General features: G+C 45.0%; 2 protein-coding genes across 2 annotated transcripts; both read right to left on the bottom strand.

The window, feature by feature from the left end:
- Nucleotides 1-733: 733 nt before the first annotated feature.
- LOC149281257 (5'-AMP-activated protein kinase subunit gamma-3-like) lies at nucleotides 734-7,974 on the bottom strand. Its single transcript, XM_089499446.1, has 12 exons — nucleotides 7,962-7,974; nucleotides 7,297-7,403; nucleotides 6,620-6,701; nucleotides 6,149-6,207; nucleotides 5,523-5,568; nucleotides 5,090-5,144; nucleotides 4,874-5,000; nucleotides 4,214-4,379; nucleotides 3,730-3,767; nucleotides 2,772-2,918; nucleotides 2,026-2,119; nucleotides 734-756 (listed from the first exon to the last, which is right to left on the bottom strand). Exons 2-12 carry the CDS (start codon nucleotides 7,375-7,377, stop codon nucleotides 734-736), a joined length of 918 nt encoding a protein of 305 aa, XP_089355572.1. The 5' UTR covers nucleotides 7,378-7,403; nucleotides 7,962-7,974.
- Nucleotides 7,975-12,930: 4,956 nt separating this feature from the next.
- On the bottom strand, nucleotides 12,931-20,267 carry LOC149281256 (tubulin monoglutamylase TTLL4-like). Its single transcript, XM_089499467.1, has 18 exons — nucleotides 18,949-20,267; nucleotides 18,618-18,682; nucleotides 18,285-18,345; nucleotides 17,870-17,985; nucleotides 17,241-17,351; nucleotides 17,026-17,102; nucleotides 16,603-16,797; nucleotides 16,341-16,423; nucleotides 16,001-16,129; nucleotides 15,786-15,908; nucleotides 15,600-15,698; nucleotides 15,297-15,431; nucleotides 14,954-15,091; nucleotides 14,532-14,622; nucleotides 14,049-14,259; nucleotides 13,799-13,866; nucleotides 13,551-13,627; nucleotides 12,931-13,081 (listed from the first exon to the last, which is right to left on the bottom strand). The coding sequence occupies exons 1-18, from the start codon at nucleotides 20,265-20,267 to the stop codon at nucleotides 12,931-12,933; spliced, it is 3,249 nt and encodes a 1,082-aa protein (XP_089355593.1).
- Nucleotides 20,268-20,722: the final 455 nt, after the last annotated feature.

Genomic DNA, 20,722 nt, shown 5'->3' with positions numbered 1-20,722 from the left:
CATTCCTCAAAACAAATGTGAACGGCGGATCATTTGACGGGGTTAAACAATGAACGACAGGAGGGGTTTGGGAAATCGACGTATTTGAAGCCATGTGGGTAGCGTGCGGAGCCTCAGAAATCTCATCGCAATAAATAAGGAGCTTATAAAATTGTCAGAAAGTGATCATTACACCGGGGCGGAATAATCGAAGATCTTTGATCCTTGAATTTACTTTTTGCCCAAATGATTTTTGGTGAAAGTGAAAAATGAGTATATTTAACGGAGTCGGGTGAATAACGATGAAAAGAAAGACGAAAACCGGCAATCCCCAGTGGATGTTCTCTTTCGCAGCTCTTTGGTAATGGATTTAACACGGTCGTTCCCGGGGTTACCGGCACTAAACCATAAACGTTGAAGTATCGGAAACCAACGGAATTGTCCTCATTTAGGCAACCGGTTTCCATATCCAAGCATTCGTGCCCCAGAACGCTGTATCAGCTGGGGTCGGAGGGGTATGTGGGAGCGGCGGGGCAATTATTCTGAAAGCCAGGGGTTTGCATCCGTCTTTGGTATAAAAGTATATTAACCCGGGTTATCGATAGGGTGATAAATGTTTTCCTCTCGTGTCAGCGGGGGGGGGTTTACGCTTCCAGCCCATCTGTTCTTCCAGCAACTTTTTTGCCCACAAAATAAAGGTCTTTGACCCCAGATCTCCGCGGCTGCGGAAGGCTTTATACTCTCTGCCCCGTAATCACAGATTATTCCGGTCTAGACCTAAAAAGAAATAAAAAAACAGAAATAGTGGTTCTGTACTGAAAAATAAAAAGCAGCAGAATTCAGATAATGTTGATGCAAAAAGGCTATTAGCGCAGCAGAACATAATGTCGTTACGTTATATAAATCAATCAATAAATAATAATAATAATCGTGGCAGAATAATGAGCTCATCACTGGGGAAGAGAAAAAGGAAAAAAAAAGATTGTTGTGCAAAATAAATAAAAGTTAATAATAATCATAATAATTAATAATACTTATAATAATAATACCAATAATAATTATAACAATATGTATAATGACACTTATTAATAATTAATATTAAAAAAAAATTATAATAATATGTATAATAATACGTATAATAATAATACTTATAGTAATAATAATAATTATAATATGTACAATAATAATAATACGTATAATAATACTAATACTAATAATAATATGTATAATAATACGTATAATAATAATACTTATAGTAATAATAATAATTATAATATGTACAATAATAATACGTATAATAATAATAATACTAATACTAATATGTATAATAATACGTATAATAATAATACTTATAGTAATAATAACAATTATAATATGTACAATAATAATATGTATAATAATACTAATACTAATATGTATATTAATACTTATAATAATAATAATTCTTACATTATTTTACAATGAAAAACTGATAAATAAGAATAAGTTGGGATACAGACAGACGCTAAATACACAATTCTGCCTCTGGTTGATTTGTGAAGCAAAATTGTGTCCTGTTTATGGTTACAGCTCAACAAAAAAGACGCGCATGTGCGGGGCAGGGAAGCTGAAGCCATTTAGCGGACACGGGCAGTGAATCGGGGCCGTGCACCTGTGACCCCGGCGGTTCCGAGGAGACGTGCTGGGGAACAGAAAAGCAAAAGCTCAAACGTAGACGCAGAAGCGCTGAGTGCTCTTGTGAGGTGTGAAGCACACAGGTACAGAATACACAGGTGTGAAATTCTGAGAGGCGGAAAAAAAAACCCAAGGTGCAAAGTGCAGGGAATTTGGGGTCAAACGTGGGAACGGCTTGGGACCAAAATGCATCGGTTTAGGGTTCTGAGTCGCCAAGTCCACAGAGCAAATACAGAGGCGAGCAGTGCAGACAAATTCTCACAGCACGTTCTCACACCTGAGGAGCGTACCTGTGCCTCACAGAGGAGAATGAGGAGCAGGGTGAAGGTAGAAAAGAGCCTTCGCAGGGTTAGGAATTAAGTGCATCAATACCTGCGGGGGTTAAGACCAGAGCCTGGAGAATGTCCGATAGCGATACAATCCCACAAGGACGGAGCTCTTCATCCACCAGCACCAGGCGATGCACCTAAAGGACAGACGAGGCAGATGATGGGTGATCCGGGTAACAGCAGGTAAGAAAAGGGATGGAAGAAATTGGGTGAAGATTCCATTAAATGTAGATTCATTAGAATGCAAGCTCTGTGAGCGAGGCTGCTGTCTAAAGAGTGCGAAACATACATGAGCAGCCACATGTTCGTGATGGGAGTGATAAAGGGCCATTGGAACACAGGAGTGATGGGAGTGATAAAGGGCCATTGGAACACAGGAGTGATGGGAGTGATAAAGGGCCATTGGAACACAGGAGTGATGGGAGTGATAAAGGGCCATTGGAACACAGGAGTGATGGGAGTGATAAAGGGCCATTGGAACACAGGAGTGATGGGAGTGATAAAGGGCCATTGGAACCCAGGAGTGATGGGAGTGATAAAGGGCCATTGGAACACAGGAGTGATGGGAGTGATAAACGGCCACTGGAACACAGGAGTGATGGGAGTGATAAAGGGCCTCTGTACGCCTACGAAGAGCCGTTTCCAGCTACAATAGTCATTTACATCATTAACTCCGTCTGCGCTGGATTTCTGATCGATTTCATGTTATTTTAATGGACATCACTAAGTGACCCCAAACTTTTGAACGGCGCTGTATATATCCGGTAAAAACACACGAGGGGACGATACCTGTTCTCTTACGATGCGGTCAATCACAACCTCCAGGGTTTCATGCGGGTAACACATTAGGACGCCCTCCAGACTCAGGCTGCGGAGCCGCAGAGCGTCGCCGACACTTATATCCAGATTATTATACACCTTCTGTGCCGCCAAGTGCTGCAGGAGAGCCACAGACGTTAGTCGAGTCTTAGAATAACCCGTAATGTTAATGGATCCCCTCACACGACTAGGAGACTATTGTGCTGCAGATTGTCTGATGGCCAGCAGAGGGAGCTATACTACAAATTACAGCTCTTATTGGGCATATTTCATGCTAGAACCAAGATTATTATTATTATTATAATATTATTATTATTATTTATTAAGCTCCCGCAAATTATGCAGAGCTGTACAATTTAAATGGAAACTCTTATATGTTTCACATTTTAATTTTTATTATTATTATTATTATTATTTATTATTATTATTATGTTATAATAATAATAAGAGCAGAATAAAGGCAGAAATCTGAGTTTAAAATAAAAAAACACTGCTATACAGATGTTTAATTCATACACCCAGCTAATTTATAATGTCTGATCTGAAGATGATTCAGTTGAACCATTTGTATGATTCTCGCTCTGTTATCTGTGCCCGATCTACTAAACCCCCCGACTCCTTATCATACCGCCTGTGGGAAACAATAGAATGGCTCAGTCTTAATCACCCCTTTTGACTCTCTGGCTAGTGAAAGTCTACGGAGGAGCGGACTTCATTAGCATTGCCATAAAGCATCAGCTCAGTGCGGTGTTTGAGCCGGGAAAGTCACCCAAAATATCACATGACTGACAGCAACGGCGGCTCCAGGTCTGCAGATGAAGGGAGTTTATCGGAACAAAACGAGATAAACCAAAGCAAAAGCCTAGACATGGTGCCTTTTGAGTGTTAATAATTAAATTCCAGAGGCAATAAAAAAATGCATACTTACAATTACATCAAAACGCGAATAAAGTCCGACCACCTGCCCTGTAATGACAATAACCAGCGAGTTACAGCAGAGAGCAGGGAAAGGAGACTGAATATCTTCCCAGACGTTCCCAGACCCTCTCTGGGAACTGAAAGAGTTAAACCCTCATATTACTGCCCTCTCCCCCCCTCCCAGCCCTCTCTCCCACCTCCTCCTTGGAGACCTCCTCATCCTTGACCCCGCTATGAATTGCATTTCCCTCCTATTACGGGAAGTCCGGCATCCGGCTCCGTATTTTAATGTTTTCCCAGCAGCTTCACGTTATATAAAAAGCATTCGGGCGACCGATTAACCCCTTCACCCCCAACCATCCATGTCTGCTCCTTCTATGCTCCCCGGTTTTGCTCTCTCTTCGGTATTCGTGTTTTAGGAATGATGTTTCTGAATTCAGCAGAGTAAGTGGGACAGCAGCTTTAAAGAAGCCCCTGAGCCCCGGGACACCCACCCGACTTGTTCACTACGGGGAGGGCGGACACTCTCCTCTCCACGAAGATTTCGAGGGCGCTGTAAACCGTAGACGTGTCCTGAACGACGGCGATATCTCTGAACGTCCCGATTCCCAGCTCCTGAATGGTCCTCTGCATGAAACGGGGTCTGGGAAGAGTGTCCCCCTGCGGGCGCGGGGAGAGCGGCCGTCACACAACGCGCTTAATGACATCATAACCAGTCCCGTTTAAAACACTTAGGGTCTTATTCACTAAACGACCGCTACCTTCCCGTAATATCAGTCCCCAAAATCCTGCCGGATGAACCCAGTAGGATATACAGGTACCGGGGGGGGCAATATTAAAGGGGTGATCTCAAGAAACCCCTCAAATATACCTAGGCCCCTCCCCCCTTACATAGGCTCCAATGAACCAATCAACAACAATCAGCAACTTAACAATAAGGGAGATATAATTTACTGGGGAGGAATAATCATACAGGAGAATGTTACACAAGATTAATGTACTTCTTTAATGTTCCACTTTACTGGGACGGCCGGCGGTTTAATGATCCTTGAGCGCTGTTACAGGTAGCTCTGCCGAACCGGGGCGGATAAAATCCCACGCTTAGTGAATAGCCTCCGGCCGTGGGTGGGGGGGGGCTCTTAGTCCGTACTCACGAAAAGGTGCAGGAATTTCAGCAGGCGCTTGTGAGTCAGGATGTGCAGAATATTTCCAGACACCGGGTCCATCACAGGCAAGCGATGGATCTTATTCTTGATTAAGGAATACACGGCATGGAAGAGACTGGAAAGGAAAGAGTTAAAACTTCGAGTTAACGGCAAGCTTTCTATCCTGGGAAGCCTCGGCGGGTCGCCTTCACGCTGCTCACTTACCTGTCTCCAGGTGACAGGTGGATCAGGGGCTTGAACGAATTTTGTAAGTAAACGTCTGAAAGACACAAGAAATTAGAGAAAAAAAGATCTTTCTTACCCCAAAAAAACTCGGGCCGGACGTCGGTCGGTTTGTCCGTTTATTCGCGTATTTAGAGAGGTAAAGACCCCTCTTTGGCCGTTTGAAATGTTGGGGGGTCTCTAGAGTCGTCTGATTTACCGATATAATAGGGTCAGGTCTTGCTGGAGACGTTCATTGAGTTGAGACAATTTAGTGAATATGCCCCCAAAAAACTGGGGGGTCGTGACACCATCCATGTAATCCCAAAAAGATGAGCTGATTGTGACAAAATGTTTAAGGGACTTCTGTGCCTACGGGGTGGAAAAACTCTAAGAGGACATCTGCAGATATTTGAAATCTACCCCTTATCTTTACCTCTCCAGGTCTCGATCTTATGTTCCTCCAGCTCATAAATCTGAACCTGGAAAACACACAAAAAACCTGCGTTACAGATCAGTGCCAAGCGCACAGAGACCCAACTCCCCCCCGGACATACGATACGATACGCGGAGCCACCTAATTATTATTCATCGATTTGTATAGCGCCATCATATTCCGCGGAGCAGTACAATAGGTAAACTGGACATAATGAGTAGCGCATCATCTAATTTACTGCATAACTGCTACAATATATATTTGTAGAGGCCGACAATAGCAGAAACATTATTCGCCGGCAGATCGGCCCCATTCGGCCCCCTGTCTAGTCGCCCGTTTCTCCTGCTGTAAAGACTCAAACCTTAATCAGTCGTTGGTCTCGTCTTAGATTCAGGAGCCGTATGTCTATCCCATGCGTGTTTTGCAAAGAGTAAAAATAGAACGGACCCAGTTTAGTAGAGATTGCCCCATTTGCCTTCTACCCCAAGCCAGCCCCGAGTATGTATGTGAAGAACGGGGTTTTAGCGCGGGCGCACACACACGCACACACACGCACACACAAACACGCATGCACACACGCACACACAAACACACACACGCATGCACGCACGCACACACACGCTTACCAGCGGGGCCTTGTAATATCTGTGCAGAATGTTAATGAAATCGGTGATCGTTAGCATCCCTGGGGAGACACAAAGTATCAGCTCCATGTAACAATGACATCATAAAGGCAAATAATAACGGCTTCTCGTTCCGTGGCTCCCCCTGCAGATGGTAACCGGATTCTGGGTGCCGCTAGCTTGCTGTAGGGGTCCGAAGGCCCCCCTCTAATAATGTATCATTATTATTATTATTGTTGTTATTTATTTATATAGCACCAACAGATTCCGTAGCGCTGTCACAATGAGGACAATAACATTAAATTTAACAATATAGAAAAATAACAGTAACATCGTGATCTTATAATCTATCAGACGATGTATATAAGCCCCCCTCCCCGCTCTCTCTCCCCTCCTCAAAGAGTCAGCAGGGGCCCCGAGGAGCCACCTGTGACGGGGATCAGAGTGTCCACGCTGCCACGTTTTGCCACTTACCAACGAAGCAGTGCTTTTTGCTGTCCCAGAGAGGAGCGGCTCGCACTCCGTTAGCCACTAAAGCCAAGAAAGCTTTCTTTATCTGCGGGAGGGAAGAGGATGTGAGTCCCGACTCATGGGGTACAGATAGACAAATCCTGCTGGCGCTTCCTTCAAGCATTGTTTGGGGGTCCCGGTATCCCCCCGTTTTTAGTACATAAAACTTGTTCCTAGAATCAATGTCTGTTTCACTTTTTTCTTTATTATTCATTAATTACACACAATAACAGCTGCCAACAGTCCTGTTTTGTTTGACAAGTCCTGACTGTAATACTCCTGTCTGTCTGAAATGGCTTTGTTTAAGGTTACTGCTCATGTGCTCATATGTGTGATGGCGTAGCATGCATAGACTGTACTCATACATCATACGGCATGGGCGGGGCAAGAAAAAAAAATGACATCACGGCCCCATCCTGTTTCATGCACCAGGACTGGATGTTGGCAGGTATGCCCTGCGCAGTGACCAGTGATACTCTTTGATGATGTTTCCTAGGGATGCCAGATCAGCCATTTAAATCTGTAAACCTGTGAAGACACACGCTGGCCCCCTGGACTAACTAAGTCTATGGCTTACAGGACATACGTTACAGGTTCTAATCTGGCTTGGCTGAGGGTTATGGGCTTTAGTTGGGACTCACCTGGAGGGACGTGTCAAACACGACCAGTTTGCAGCTTGTCGGGATAGCGTCGTAACAGGGACTCTTCATCATAAACTCCATGTAAAGGCCGGCATCTTCTCCCAGGTCTGCAGGACATGCGCGAAGCCCCCCAAAAAAGAGTCAAACACAGAAAATGGGTGAAATCACAATATATCCATTAAATTGAGATTTAAGGGCATTTAGACGGGCAAATCCATACAGCTTCCTACTGAGATTAACAGACATTTGGCAGAGGATCACATTCTAGTAAAAGCTCTTCTGATTACATATTAAGGTAATGTACCGAGAGCTGGCGCCCAGCGGAGGTGGGGGAAGGGAGGCGCTGATATCACACATATAACACATATAACATATCTGGGAGAAGGAAGAACAAAGCCGGACGATAAAACCTTACAGATAGATGGAAAAGTTATATATATATATATACATATATATATATATATATATACACAGAATTTTATTCATTAACACTAAAGGTGTTCAAAGGGTTAAATAATTGGGGGTTATCAATTTTTGTATAAAGGATTTGTTTAGTGTTTGTTTTGTAACAAAGGGTGTTGGGAGTTTGTAGTGAAGGTCCTATGAGGTTGCCCCGGGGTGTGTGTGGCATTGGGGTGTTTATCAGGCAGGCTGGTGAGTATTACCTGGAGCCTGAAACAGGGGTAACTCCTCCGGTATCAGCTGCTGAAGAGTTAAAAAAAAAAAAATAGGTACAATTAGCGCATGTTCATAACAAGAAGCCCCTAAGGGAGGAAAACAAGCTTCAGTCAAAGCAAAGTACTAGAAAGCAAATCCGGTAAGGATGATTCCTTTATTGGGTAACTGACATATAACAGAGTGCAAGCTTTTGAGTCTAACTAGGATAATATGCCTGAAGAAGAGACCCAGATAGTCTCAAAAGCTTGCAATCCGTTATACCCAGTAAAGGTATCATCCTCAAACCAAATTTGCTTCCTCTCTTTCTATGGCTTTAGCAAAATACTACAACTACTATCAATCATAACAATAATAATAATAACGATAATAATAAATAGCAATAATAATAGCATCAGTGCTAACCCACTGCAGGTACTTGGTTTTAAATGCCCCCTGCTGCAGGGTCACAATCCCCCTTTGGAGCGTCACCCAGATCTGCAAAATATTGCAAAGGGTTAACCCCTTACAAAATACTAAAACTAAATACCCATCACATGTATAATCTCTATGTATAATCAAACAAACAGAATCCTTAACCCCCACAGTGCTGGGCTTCCCTCTCACCTGCTGGGTTTCTTGCTCCATAGGCTCTATGCTGTGTCCCACGGGGGGTCGTTGTTGTCAGTGAGCTTCCTCTTCTGCCCCTGGCTCTAGCCCATGCTGACAGCCCCCTCCAATACCAGCAGCAGCCCCCTCCACCAGCAGCAGCAGTCCCCTCCACCAGCAGCAGTCCCCTCCACCAGCAGCAGCCCCTCCACCACTACCAGCAGCCCCCCCACCACTACCAGCAGCCCCCTCCACCACCAGCAGACCCTCAACCAGCAGCTGCCCCTCCACCAGCCCACACAGGAGCTGCTAAGTATATAAGTGAAGACAGGAAGATCTACTGCAGCTCAAGCCTGGAGGTGACAAGTAAGAAGGCATGGCAGTCACAGCACAGGACACATAAGTGACAGCTCCTGATTGTACCCCAAAGTGGGTCACCCTGTCAGCCCCCCCCCCGTGTCCTCACATCTCCCCCCTCTCCAGCAGAGCCCTTTAACTCTGATCCAAAGGTTTCGCTTTCTTTCCCTTGAGCTGTTACATTGTATCTTCCCTCTGCTTTATTGAGTAAGATTCTCCCCTTCTCTCCTCATCCTCCTCTGCCTGTCTCTCTTCTCTCCCCACCTGCCCCTCTCCCCCCTGCGCAGATAACATTTGCTCCTCAGATTGAATGTCAGAGCTGGGAATATTTCTTCATGTTCTGCATGGAGAGTCCCTTCCACCAGCACCAGCTTTCTCCTTCTAAAGAACACATTTCTTTGTTTTTTTACACTTACAAATATTATTTTATTATTAGTTACAAAACACACACAAAAAACAACAAAAAAACACAAACAAAAACAGACAAAAAAACCCCAAACAAATCACAAAGGAATAGAATGTACAAATATTTCTGAATATGAATTGTGTTTTTTGAGCAAGTGCATCAAGAAAATTCCAAAAAATATTTTATTATTATTTATTTTTATTATTTTTATTAAAGAGAATATGGCTTATATCAAAAACATCTATTTTAGTACGCAACAAAAAAACACAGAGCCCTATATCATGGTTAAATTTCATGTTCAGAGATCCTCTTGAGATTGTTTAACCCTCTAGAGCCTGGTAGGGGTGGAAAATAATCATTTCCTAGGATTCAGCAAGAAATGCCATGGAGGGAAGTCCAAAGCATTGTTTAGCGCAAGATTACATGTCAGTAGTGAGTATGTCCCCCCCAGCCTCTCACAGGCCTTAGTTTGTTGAGAGAGGACCTGGTTGTGCTGCCTTCATTGCTGCTGGAATCCAATAGATTCAGCCTATGGGTTATAAGGGCCTAGGGGCTGAGTGTCATTGGTGGCCCTGCCTGGAGTCACCAAAAGAAGCATAAGTTTGTGCGCCACACACAATAAAGTAAAGGGGTATGTACTATCTACCCCCAATTGGGATTGGGTAGACTGAGTATGGCAAGAATAGCTGCCAACAGTCCCAAATTTGCTAGAGCAGTCCTGACAAGGCTCGCTTTGTGGCAATAACAGTAACCCTCCAGGTAAAATGCCCAATAAATGTACGTTAGTTCGATGTACAGAACACGCAGCTGATCTACGATTAAAAGCAAAGCCCAAAGAGCAATCAAATTCCACATCTTATATTTAATATTTATTTTATTTCACGAGGGGGGGGCAGTTTGGAATTTTTAAAGATACATTATTTTCTTTAAGTATAATGGTGGCTGTCGACAAAGGACAGTAAAAACTGGAACTGTGTGGGACAACAACTCCCATCATGCTCACACCATGTCCGCCTTGAGAAAGATGAAGCAGGAACCGGGAGCCGCGGTGCTGAAACCTCAATAAAGGGTGACAGGTGCCGGCAAAACACGATACCTGCTAAATCTGTCATTAGTCCCAACATCTCCGCGTCCGGGGTCAGCGACTCCAAACACACAGGTCTCCGCCGCTATCTTTAGCCGCCCTGAAGAGCGGCCGGGAATCTCTTTAATGTCACTAAATGCTGTATATACGCACTCTGTGCATTTACTACCTGGGGGGGTAAAAAAAAAAAAACTAAATCGCAAATCGACTCAAAATAAAAAAAATTAAAGACAAGTTAACATGTTCAGTGCCAAAGCAGTGGCTTGGGGTCTAGAATTCCCAAAATTCTTCCAGAAAGGTTCCCTGGAATATTTTGGTAAGTCAATTGATTGTAAGTTTTTGAGCCGGGCACTCAGAAGCCCACCATCTGTGTAAGAATAGGATGATGCCAGGCTGGTACAGGGATATACTGCCACGGCAAGCGCTGTTTAGGCGTACCGTGCCCTAGCCTGGCACTCGCTTGCTAAGTGTGTAATCAGAAGCTAAACGCTAATCAAACCAGAGACAAATCCACGCGTCGGGAGACATCGGCCGCTGAAACCGCTCCGCTCTCCCAGGAATGTCAGGCTATTCTTAGTGATGTGATCAGAGGATGATGGCAACTTATACACAGAGTGTCATAGCTGCCAACAGTCCCAATCCCCAGGGCCAGGTTAATCTGCCCAGTTTTATCAATGATCCCAAAAAGCTATCATCAGCCACAGTGGCATCTGTAAGAACTAATGACATCATTGATTCTCATATTGATTCGCAGCTTCTAAATGCCTCACACAGGAAAGGAATCGGTTCTGTCATCTAGTTCTTTCCCGAACAGGTTAATATTTTATGCTGCTATGGCAAACAGCATTTTAAACCACTCTGTGTTTAAGGGGCTTATTCTCTAAATAGCACCAACAACTTAAAATAAATTAAACCAAAGTTTCCTTGTGGTGCATTAGACTGCCTGGGAGACAGCAGCGTCGGAACGTGGAGGTCTCGCCCCGTGACAGCTGCAGGATTCCAGGCTCCGCACACAGCTCATGCTGGAAGGTCCTGATGTCCCAGAAGATATAGAGCGACCTCCCAGCTGTGCATGCGCGGAAGGGTGGGGGGGGGGGGCGCTCAGGCCAGACTTATTTTAGTTCATTCTAAATATTATCTGCTGAGGAGTTTAACCCGTTCACAGCCGAGGAAAAAAAAAAGTTTGCACAAGCGGGTCTGCAGCTGCACAATGGGTCAACGGGACATCACAAGTAGTGCGTCACATAATTCGGACCCCCCTTCATCATTGCGGGTGTTGGGGTAGATTTTGGTCTTTGATGTAACGGCAGCTGCGGGTATAGGGTATTGTAATCGCCGGGGACGGCGTCGGAGGATAGATGCCGTTAGAAGCGGAGCGAGTTAATCTCCACTCGCAGGCATCAGAGCGAAGCTGAATAACTGCGATGGCGGCAGCAGCCTGCGGAGAAATTCTAGCTGGAATCTTTTGCAGGGACTCGCTAACAGCTAATAAACGGTCCAAACGTAAATGATGACTTGTCAGGAGGTGATGAGATTCTGAATAGAGTCACCTGTATTCAAGCAGATTTCAGCTGTGATTTGGCAGGAAAAAAAGAGCACCAACATGCGCAGATATGAGGTCGCGTCATACTGTGTGAGGCTTATAATCTGCACATTCACCCCGAGACCGGCTGCTCCCAGATAAATGATCTTAACCCCTGGTGGTTGCAGGCAGGCGCGATAGCTATGCTCATTTCTGTGTAATGTATGACCTCATAAGAATCTTTAACCCCTACTAAGACTTATTATCCAACGCTTTTCCCCCGAGCACTAAAACAAAAAAATTAAAAGCTTCCACGATCAGATGAGTTTCTAAACCTTTAGAGCTAGCGCTCAAATCTGCGTCAACAATGCCTTTTTAACAGAATTAAAACATCAGACTTCTCACAATTCTTCTTTGGCGCCTAAACAAAAGACAGAAGCAACTATTTTTTTTAAGTTGATGCTTTTTTTTTTATTAATATATTATTTTTTTGGCAAAAAGACTAAATTTCAACCATAATAGTACCAAACATTACTGCAATAAACCCCATTTGTGCGCTCTTGTGCATAAATTCAGTAACTACTCTCAGCACCGTTAAACGGGTCAGACCCTAATCCTCCTTTACTTTGGCCACAACAGTCAGGTCAGAAAGCTCCGTAATCCGGTCGCAGATATGGCTGCAAGCCACGCTTAACCCATTAATCGCCACCATTCTAAAATGTTCTTTTTCCCAGAGCTCCCTTAGAGGCACTTATTTTAATTGGGATCTACCAAAGTTTGTTGAAGTTATAAAAATATATGTGGATAAGGTTCGCGGGTGCTCTTGACGTTTCGGGTAATCACAGGAGGTTAAAGAGGCGCCGCCCGATACAGTACAGCAGTAGCGGCGCTCGCCATGTTCTCGCCGTAGGCTTGAATGTTCGTTGTGCCCGGTTTTCGGTTTTGAGGTAGGTTTGGTGCCAAGGGGGGGCCGCTGCGGCGAGAGAAGGAGGAAGCGGCTCATCACATAACCAAGGCAGATTCCGGCACGCCGGCGCATGGCTGAGATAACGAGGGTCTCTCGTTGAGCTCTGCCTGCCGGCGGACGTCGCAGCTCTGATGGAAAGCCGAGCCGCTAAAGGATTTCAGTCCCTCCGCTGTAAGAGGCACTTTACTGGGGGGGGGGGGGGCACACAAAAAACTAATTTAAAACATTGTCCAATATACCGGTCTTCTAAATTTTAATTGAATTTGTAAGAAATTATAATAGAAGTCAAGGAAACTTAAAAAAGAATAAAATACAAATATGATCGTACTCCTTAACACCAGCCATTCGTAATAGTGGATGAACAGAGAGATATAAGTTTAAAGGGCTTCCAGCCTTAAAACTGGCAGTAATAGCCAATCGCTTTAAGTCTACGATCAGCAAAGCAATCATTGTATGTACTCTCCCTGCGGCTGATGCAGGTTTCTGGCCAGGCAGCGTCACTGCGCATGCACAGGTATTATGGGAAAAGTGGGCTAAACGGTCACACAGAGCAGCCGGGTGGCTCCGCGGCAAAGTATTTCACATAGAAAATGCGCTGCAGAGCAGTTAATAAATCGCCAAGCTTTTCCTATGAGATCAGAATAGTCAGACCCACCTGTGTTCGATCACTTCGGATTTAGTGAAGCCATTCAAGTAACGATCCGTTTGCCCAGGAGAACGCGGCAAAGACCGCTGCATGAGAAGAGGAGAAATGCAATAAGGTACACGTTCTCAGAGAATGGAATTAGCTTGAGACGCGCTTTTAAAGTATCTTACAAACACGATTAGCGATTGACACGCACAGTCACTGATACAAAGTTACGGACCTGGATCCCCGCAGATAGAGAGCCTTTATATACTCACCACCGTCACGTGAGCGGCTGAACCGGTATGGAAATTCATCAGGCACAAGCTTTTCAGAAGGTCCCGTCCTAATTAAGACAAGAAAGAACGATTAGAGATTTGCCAGGAATTAATGGGACACGGATGAGTTGTGGATTTTTCGTTAGTAGCGGCTATAACTGGAATATGCAGGTACATTGATGCGCAGTCTGGGGCCAGGCTCAGGAAGCCAAGTCATTTTGTTATGGGCACTGATCGGCATCATCCTTACCCCTCTCCCTGTCTGCGTAATATTTCTGTTCCCATTGATTTGTGAGTATATTGAAGTAACGGGGCTGCTCGAAGAATCGCAGGTATCTCGACGAGATGGGGGAAGGGAAAACGCGCTCAAACTGTCCACAACGTGAAAGCTCATCTTCGGTCTCAGCCAGGACTCTCACGTCTTCTGGGGTGAGCTGGTCCAGGACCGTGGCGTACAGATCCTGCAGGGGAGGAAAAAAAATTAGATCTAAAACAAAAAGAGATGGGAGGCTGTAAGAGACACATATGAAGCGGTCCACATGTGCTAAGAGGGGATATCAAAGAATTAGATGCTTTTAGACCACAGTAGTGGAGGATATATATTTTTTTAATATAAAAATGCAATTAAAAGATTACCAAATCATGCTTTCATGAAATAAGTTACCTTTATTTACCAAAAAGTGTCCATCTGAATCTATGGCCAGATACCAGTTACTCAAGTAAGTGTCCCTACCTTGTCGGGCACCTTCAGACTTATGAAACGCGCTCTCTTCATCTTCTCCGCGCTGACGATCTCGGGTGAACGGCCACAATCCTTTCCCAGGCTTGTCACACTTGGCAAAAGGAAGAACAGGCTATTAATTATTTCCATGAATTTCATCTTGCGTCAGCAGAGCCACCAGCGCCTCGGCCGTGCCCTTGGATTTAAGCGCGTAGCACCAGAAGCATGCACCTGCCACGGCATTAACGGTGTCTTCCCGTGGTAATACGAGCCACGGTACAGGTGTCTCAGCTGTTCATGTACGAGCACACAGGCAAAAATCCAACGCGCTGCCAGCTTTCCAAACTGTAAAGCCACACGGCCGTGCCGCCATTCCCAATCCCCGACAGTTACCCCCGCGTAAAGCTGCATTAGAGTCACGCTGCCGGTCTTACCTGCTGGTGGAGCTGCTGCCGTTCCCAGCCCCAGATGCCACCTCTTCCTTGCTGGGCAGAAGAAATCCAGCCAAGTTGAGAAGGTCCCGGACCATCTGACCTTTAATATTCATGTCCAGTTGGGAGTTTGAGTGAAGACTGAAATAACATTAAAAAGCAGCACACACACAGTAAGCATGCTCCTAATTTTAAATACCGTATATAGCGAACAAGCTTTTAAGCCAAGACAAAGAAAATAAAAAATGCCACCATATGGGGGGGGAAAAAAAAAAAAAGGTCTTTTTAGGAGAAACGGCAATTATTTTTTTTTACTTGCCCAGATCCTGATAGAACGTGCCGTTACCTGGGAGAGATATTGACCTCCAGGACCCAAGGTTTGAGATTCTCATCCAGCATGATATCAAAGCCGAAAAGCTCATGGCAGCTGTATGGTCTCTGTACGTACATCTTCACCAAGCTATTCACGTAAGGCTCTGAACTGAGAAATGAAATACAAACCTATTAACGGTGGGGCAATTTTAACAGAACGTAGCATTTAAAGAGTTTGGGCCAAAACAGAGAGGTTTTTTTTTAGGACAATTCTCCAAAGCCTGCAGCACAAAATCCAACATTTAGCACTTTCTTTCTCCCCATTAGCACGACTCACGCAATAATGGTCTTTATCACCATGTCCTTGATCTTTTCCCAGATTTTTTCGCTGCTGAATCCCTTCTGGTCGAGGTAGCTCCACAATGCTTTCAGCGCCCTACAAACAGGAGTTATGACCATTAAAATGTCTTTTGGATGTCACTAGAACACGTGTTGCATGCGTACACATCTAGGGTTTCCATACCATTTGTGACCCTGGCACGCCGTCTCATCGGAGTTTGCCTTGTAGTCGGCATTCTTTTTGTTCACGCTGTAGTTTGTAAGGTGCATGAACTTGTTACTGAGGCTCTTCATGGAAGATGAATACCTGTGAATAGGAGCAAGACTCAACTTAACACCATCAAGAAAGAGAAACCGGTACGTTCATCGCTAGAGGAAAGTCCGGGAGCGCGTACGTACTTGCAGCTAGCGAACCGCACCAAGCCGTCCGTAAACAAATACACTCGGAGGGGGTCGTAACAGGTGACGTAAACATAGATCCGCAGGTCAAACTTGCTCCCGCTGATGAGGTAGGGCTTGTGTAAGTACCTGTGGGCAGAAACGGGATTCGTTAAGCAGCGCAAGTCTAAGCTCACTCATGCTAGACTAAAACCTAGAGTCCGTAGTCGTCTAAATTGGAGGATGCAGGCAAGTACTTCCCTACATACCGTGCAAGACACAGGGGTGTCTGTAGAGCAAAGATGGAACCATGGCGCGGGGGGGGGGGTTAAAGAATATGTGAAAGAACTACAGGTGTTACCTCTGCACGAGCAGCGGCCTTTTCTTGGGGAGCTGGCTCCATTTGTGTATAACTTGGATCCCCATCCCTCTAGCTGAGGCTGGCTAAAACAAAGCAAACAGATTAGTTATAAGATGACCCAAAGGATGACCGAGAAACTTCTGGGAAGTGTTATGGATGTCTGGACACCCCGACTACACTATAACCACGTTAATTTACTTCTTGCCCTCCACAACAAGAACTCCCAGCTTCCATCATCGTCGTATACCATAAAGGACCCTACCGGTTTCACGATCCATTTTTGCCGCGTGCCTCCCTCCTCCCAAGCTTTCCTCAATAACTTGATATCCTGGGGAAGAACGAACGACTGGGGGAAGAAGTTGAACTCTTTCCTTCCGAAACGCGCCTGCATCTTGGAGAGGTTGCGCCACAGACGATCCTTACGGCCGATCTGGAAGGAGCCGGGAAAATGGTTCAGCTGGAAGGAGAGAAGATGTTTCAGTGAGAAAAGCTCACGGAGGGCAGATCAACGGGCAATAAAACTGCTACTTTTTATTTCTGGTGTAAATATTTGCCGCAGGGCATGAAATATAATCAACTAATGCAAATATTTACAGCTCCACAAGTCTAATGCATGTCACAGTCTGATACAGATTACTGGATTTTATTCAGTCCCCGGTACACAAATACCACATAGATTTACTACCTTCTGATACCCATGGATGGCTTTAAAGGCTGCAGACTTCATATGATGCCCCCAGCATCCCAGCCAATCATGATTTTCTGTAGGACAAAAGAGAAATATTTTTTATTATTCAGGGTTTAGCATTAAAACTGCTGATATACAAGTCACGGACTTGCAGCTGTCAAATTAAATCATTGCCGGTTTAACATTAACCAAAAGAACACTTTTCGGCTCACTTTTAGTGACTCTGAAGTGGGACCTGGCGACGGCTTGTTTCACAACGTTTGGGGTCACGGTGCTCATTCTCCATTTCAGCAGCTTTCTCTGCGCCAGCGGCATCGTCTCCACTGCAAATAAAAGAATCCGGTGGCAATCTTGGGTAAAACAGTGGTTTTAGGACAATTTGTATCCTTCCTTATTAAAGGGGTAGTCATTCCTGGATCTTTCTTTTGAAGGAACAAAACTTCTCTTGCACCTGCAAATCGGAACCTGCGTAATTGTATGAAGTATCTGGTTCTGTGAAAATCCCCAAAAACCATATACTATCCAGTTTACATTCCTTCCTACATTTATCCTCCTCCTCAGCGGCCACAGAAGGGGAGGAACAACATAGCGTTGTGTTTACGGAGAAAATACGTTATAACATTAATTTTACGAACTGTGCTGGGGAACTTATTGAGCACAATATTATATTTTGGAGAGAACCTGTTCATTGCCCTGGTGAACGATTCATCTATTACTATTGACTTTTATTGAAAGGTTTGTACTTTCTGAACAGCTCTGGATATTAACGGCGTCCTAGTATATGGGTCATTGATGGTTATACTGGTAACATTTGCTGCTGCGGAAGGACATCAGATCTTACCCTTTTCGGCATGGGTGCCAAAATATATCGTCGGAGGCATATTGGGGAACAAACTGGGGGTGAGGGCAGGTTTCACGTCAAAGTCTCCACTTACAGGAACCGATTCACCAACCTGACTACAAGGAGAGGAAGAAAACTTTTAGTGAAAAGAACTTTCGGGAACGGAACAAAAACATACCGGAGAACAACAAAAAGAGCATAAGAACGTCGGACTAGAACTAGACTCATCAGTTTAAACAGTTAAAAGCGGCTGCCTCGGCAGGAATTTGGGCAAATAAACAATAAGCTAAAGATTAGATAAACTATAAGAGGTTAAAAACACAATCTGAGTGTAGATGCCTCTCACATAACACGTCGCTCCGAAAGCAGCCCAAAGGTGTAGAAACATGAATAACAATAAGTATCTGTCCTTTACCTGGGTGCAGCAGACAGGGATGTGTTGGCGGAGATGTGGAACATGGAGCCGGCAGCAGACCCTATATATCAGAAAGAAACACAATGCATATTATGGATGCTGATCAGAACAGATTCTCCAGTCTCGCTACCGTTATACAAGCTGTGCAGGTGGAGAGCAACCTCAGAAGCCAAGTGGATTCCGAAGGCATAACCTGTACTAATAACAGAAGAGATCTACTGTCAGACGAATCAGATTCAAGTTAATGAAAATGGTCTCTTCTTGGAAAACTACCTTCTTCATCTTCTTCTTCTTCTTCCTCCTCCTCCTCCTCCTCTTCGCCTTCATCCTGACTATCGTCCAGACCATCCGGCAGATCCTCCTCAGTGCATTCATGTTCAAGGGCTGGTAACGTTAGCCTGAATCAGGGTAAGGGGAAAAAAAACACAACTTAAAAATCCAAGAGAGGGTTCAAAGGTCAACAAAGTCCATTTCAATACACAACCCCAAGCCGCTCCCCCACCCCTAAGAAAATATTAGGATATCTATGAAATGTATAGACAAGTAAAACGAGATTTCTTAACAGCCTCTCTGTACAACCGGTGTTATTTCAGACACAGCTAGAAAATTGCCGGCACGATCCGTTCCTACGCTTTCCAGGAGACTCCCTGACCGAGACACTTACTTCACTTGGTTTCCGTTGGGCCCAGCAGGCGTTTGCCGACACGTTTTATCCAGGTGGATAGTTGAGATCTGCGTGGCCATCACCGTTATATTCTCTCCCTGGGACTTCACCATCGCAGGCCGTTGGCTCTCTCTGTTCAGAGCAGCACTATGCGCCGTTTGCCCGGAGATACTTGGATTAGAGTCAGCAGCGGCAATACCCCTTTTGGCGGAGGCGCTTACATGCCCGTGTAGACAGGGGCCGCCTGACGCCTCATCTTTTTGGCCGTGTAAGGCAGAAAATTCTTTATCAGAGTTGACGAGCAACAAGTCCTTAGGAGAACTATTTTTAAGCGACGTCTCAAACGGCGGAGCGGAGTCTCTTTGCAATAATTTTCGGTTTTCAGTTAACTTTTGCACAGCTTCTGTTAGATAGACCTCCTTATATGCCAAACTGTCCATTTTTTCACCATTTTCAAGTATGTGATAGGCAATAGGCACCATTCTGCCGGACCCCTGAAGCACACCGGGTGAGGCAGGTGGATGAGGAATCTTCACAGTAGTTGGACAGCGGTGGTAGAGCGACTGGACATTACCGTTCAACTGGTCGAAGTCCGGTTTCCGGTCACACTGAGAAGAAACCGATTTTAAAACAAGGCAGGGGCTTTTGATCTTCTTGTTCTCCGAGTGAGGGTGCAAAGGCACTTTAGCACTGCTGGGCCGCAGGAATGAGTTTGAGATTGGCGTTGGCCTTGTGGAGTCACAAGGTGGATTAGCAGCTACACTCGAGGGTCTCCTTGAGTTATAGTCCGGTGGTTCCCCAGCTGCACTTGGCAAATGAAACTGATCTATCAACGAAGAAGTCATGGTACAGCAAGTCTTGGACAATTTTAGAGCAGAAGAAGTATTGGTGGGATGTCTAAACGAAGAGGAGTAAGGCCTCTGACCCAAATACTTTGGCCTTAAAAACAAGGGATCAAGTTTCTGATAAGGTTTATGGCCGTTCACCGGCTGCTGGAAACCGAACGTCCTCTCAGAAGTATTATTTGACAACCTCGGGTGGTACGTAGCCCCTCCGGGCACAGTCTGTGGGGGAGATGGTACTATCAGATGTGCAGCGTCGGAAATCAAATCATAAACTTGGGGGACTACGCAGCGGGAGTATTTATGTCTACAGGCCACATCCACACACTTTCTCTCCTGCTTCCATACGGACGAGGCTTGGCCGCTATGAACACCGCTGCTCAATTCCTTGGGTCGCTCTGGATCAGCCGGTATCAACAGCTTCCGCGTCTCATATCCTAAGCGTGGGGCGTACCGCTCTGTCTCTGCCGATGCCATGAACAGCCATGCCCCTAGGCTTGACTCCCAGACGACTTAAACACAGCGACTTGTGCCTCGGTACCCAACATTTCTGACGGATCTAAAAAATAAAAAATCACAAAATGTTATCGTGTTTTGCATGTTGTAATGTCGTCAGAATTCTATACGGAAAAGAACAGAACACTGACAACTTTCCGAGCTGGAAGAAGTGATGAGTTTTCACTTGTTACAAACAGATACAAAAATTACTGTCAGAAGTTGCTATGGAAACCAAGGAAGCTTTTTTTTTTTTCCTCTTTTTTTTTATAAATATTCGAGGCATCAGCGCATCGTTTTGGATAAGATGCCGATGGAACCAAAGGTGCGCTTTTGGGTAATTTGGGAGATGAGTACAAACTCGCACTCTTAGTGAGTGAACGTGCATGCGCAGAAGAGCCGCCCGGTGGCATCCTCCAGGGAGCGACGGCGCCCCT

Source organism: Sceloporus occidentalis, unplaced genomic scaffold (assembly GCF_023333645.1).
Source record: "Sceloporus occidentalis isolate IW3139 unplaced genomic scaffold, rSceOcc1.0.p SCAF_136, whole genome shotgun sequence".
NCBI lineage: Eukaryota > Metazoa > Chordata > Lepidosauria > Squamata > Phrynosomatidae > Sceloporus > Sceloporus occidentalis.
The sequence above is the reverse complement of the archived record's forward strand: the minus strand, read 5'-3'. Positions and strand labels throughout refer to the sequence as shown.

What these genes read in the sequence shown, in the direction of transcription:
- LOC149281257 (XM_089499446.1), bottom strand. Translation starts at nt 7,377, where the DNA reads ATGGAGTTTATGATGAAGAGTCCCTGTTACGACGCTATCCCGACAAGC. An exon ending in TGTTTGACACGTCCCTCCAG is followed by an intron (nt 6,702 to 7,296) that starts GTGAGTCCCAAC and finishes TCCCTCCCGCAG; the next exon opens with ATAAAGAAAGCTTTCTTGGC. An exon ending in CCCCGTAGTGAACAAGTCGG is followed by an intron (nt 3,768 to 4,213) that starts GTGGGTGTCCCG and finishes TTGTCATTACAG; the next exon opens with GGCAGGTGGTCGGACTTTAT.
- LOC149281256 (XM_089499467.1), bottom strand. Translation starts at nt 20,267, where the DNA reads ATGGCATCGGCAGAGACAGAGCGGTACGCCCCACGCTTAGGATATGAG. An exon ending in TGGCACCCATGCCGAAAAGG is followed by an intron (nt 17,352 to 17,869) that starts GTAAGATCTGAT and finishes TTTTATTTGCAG; the next exon opens with TGGAGACGATGCCGCTGGCG. An exon ending in TCCGAAGTGATCGAACACAG is followed by an intron (nt 13,082 to 13,550) that starts GTGGGTCTGACT and finishes CCCCCCCCCCAG; the next exon opens with TAAAGTGCCTCTTACAGCGG.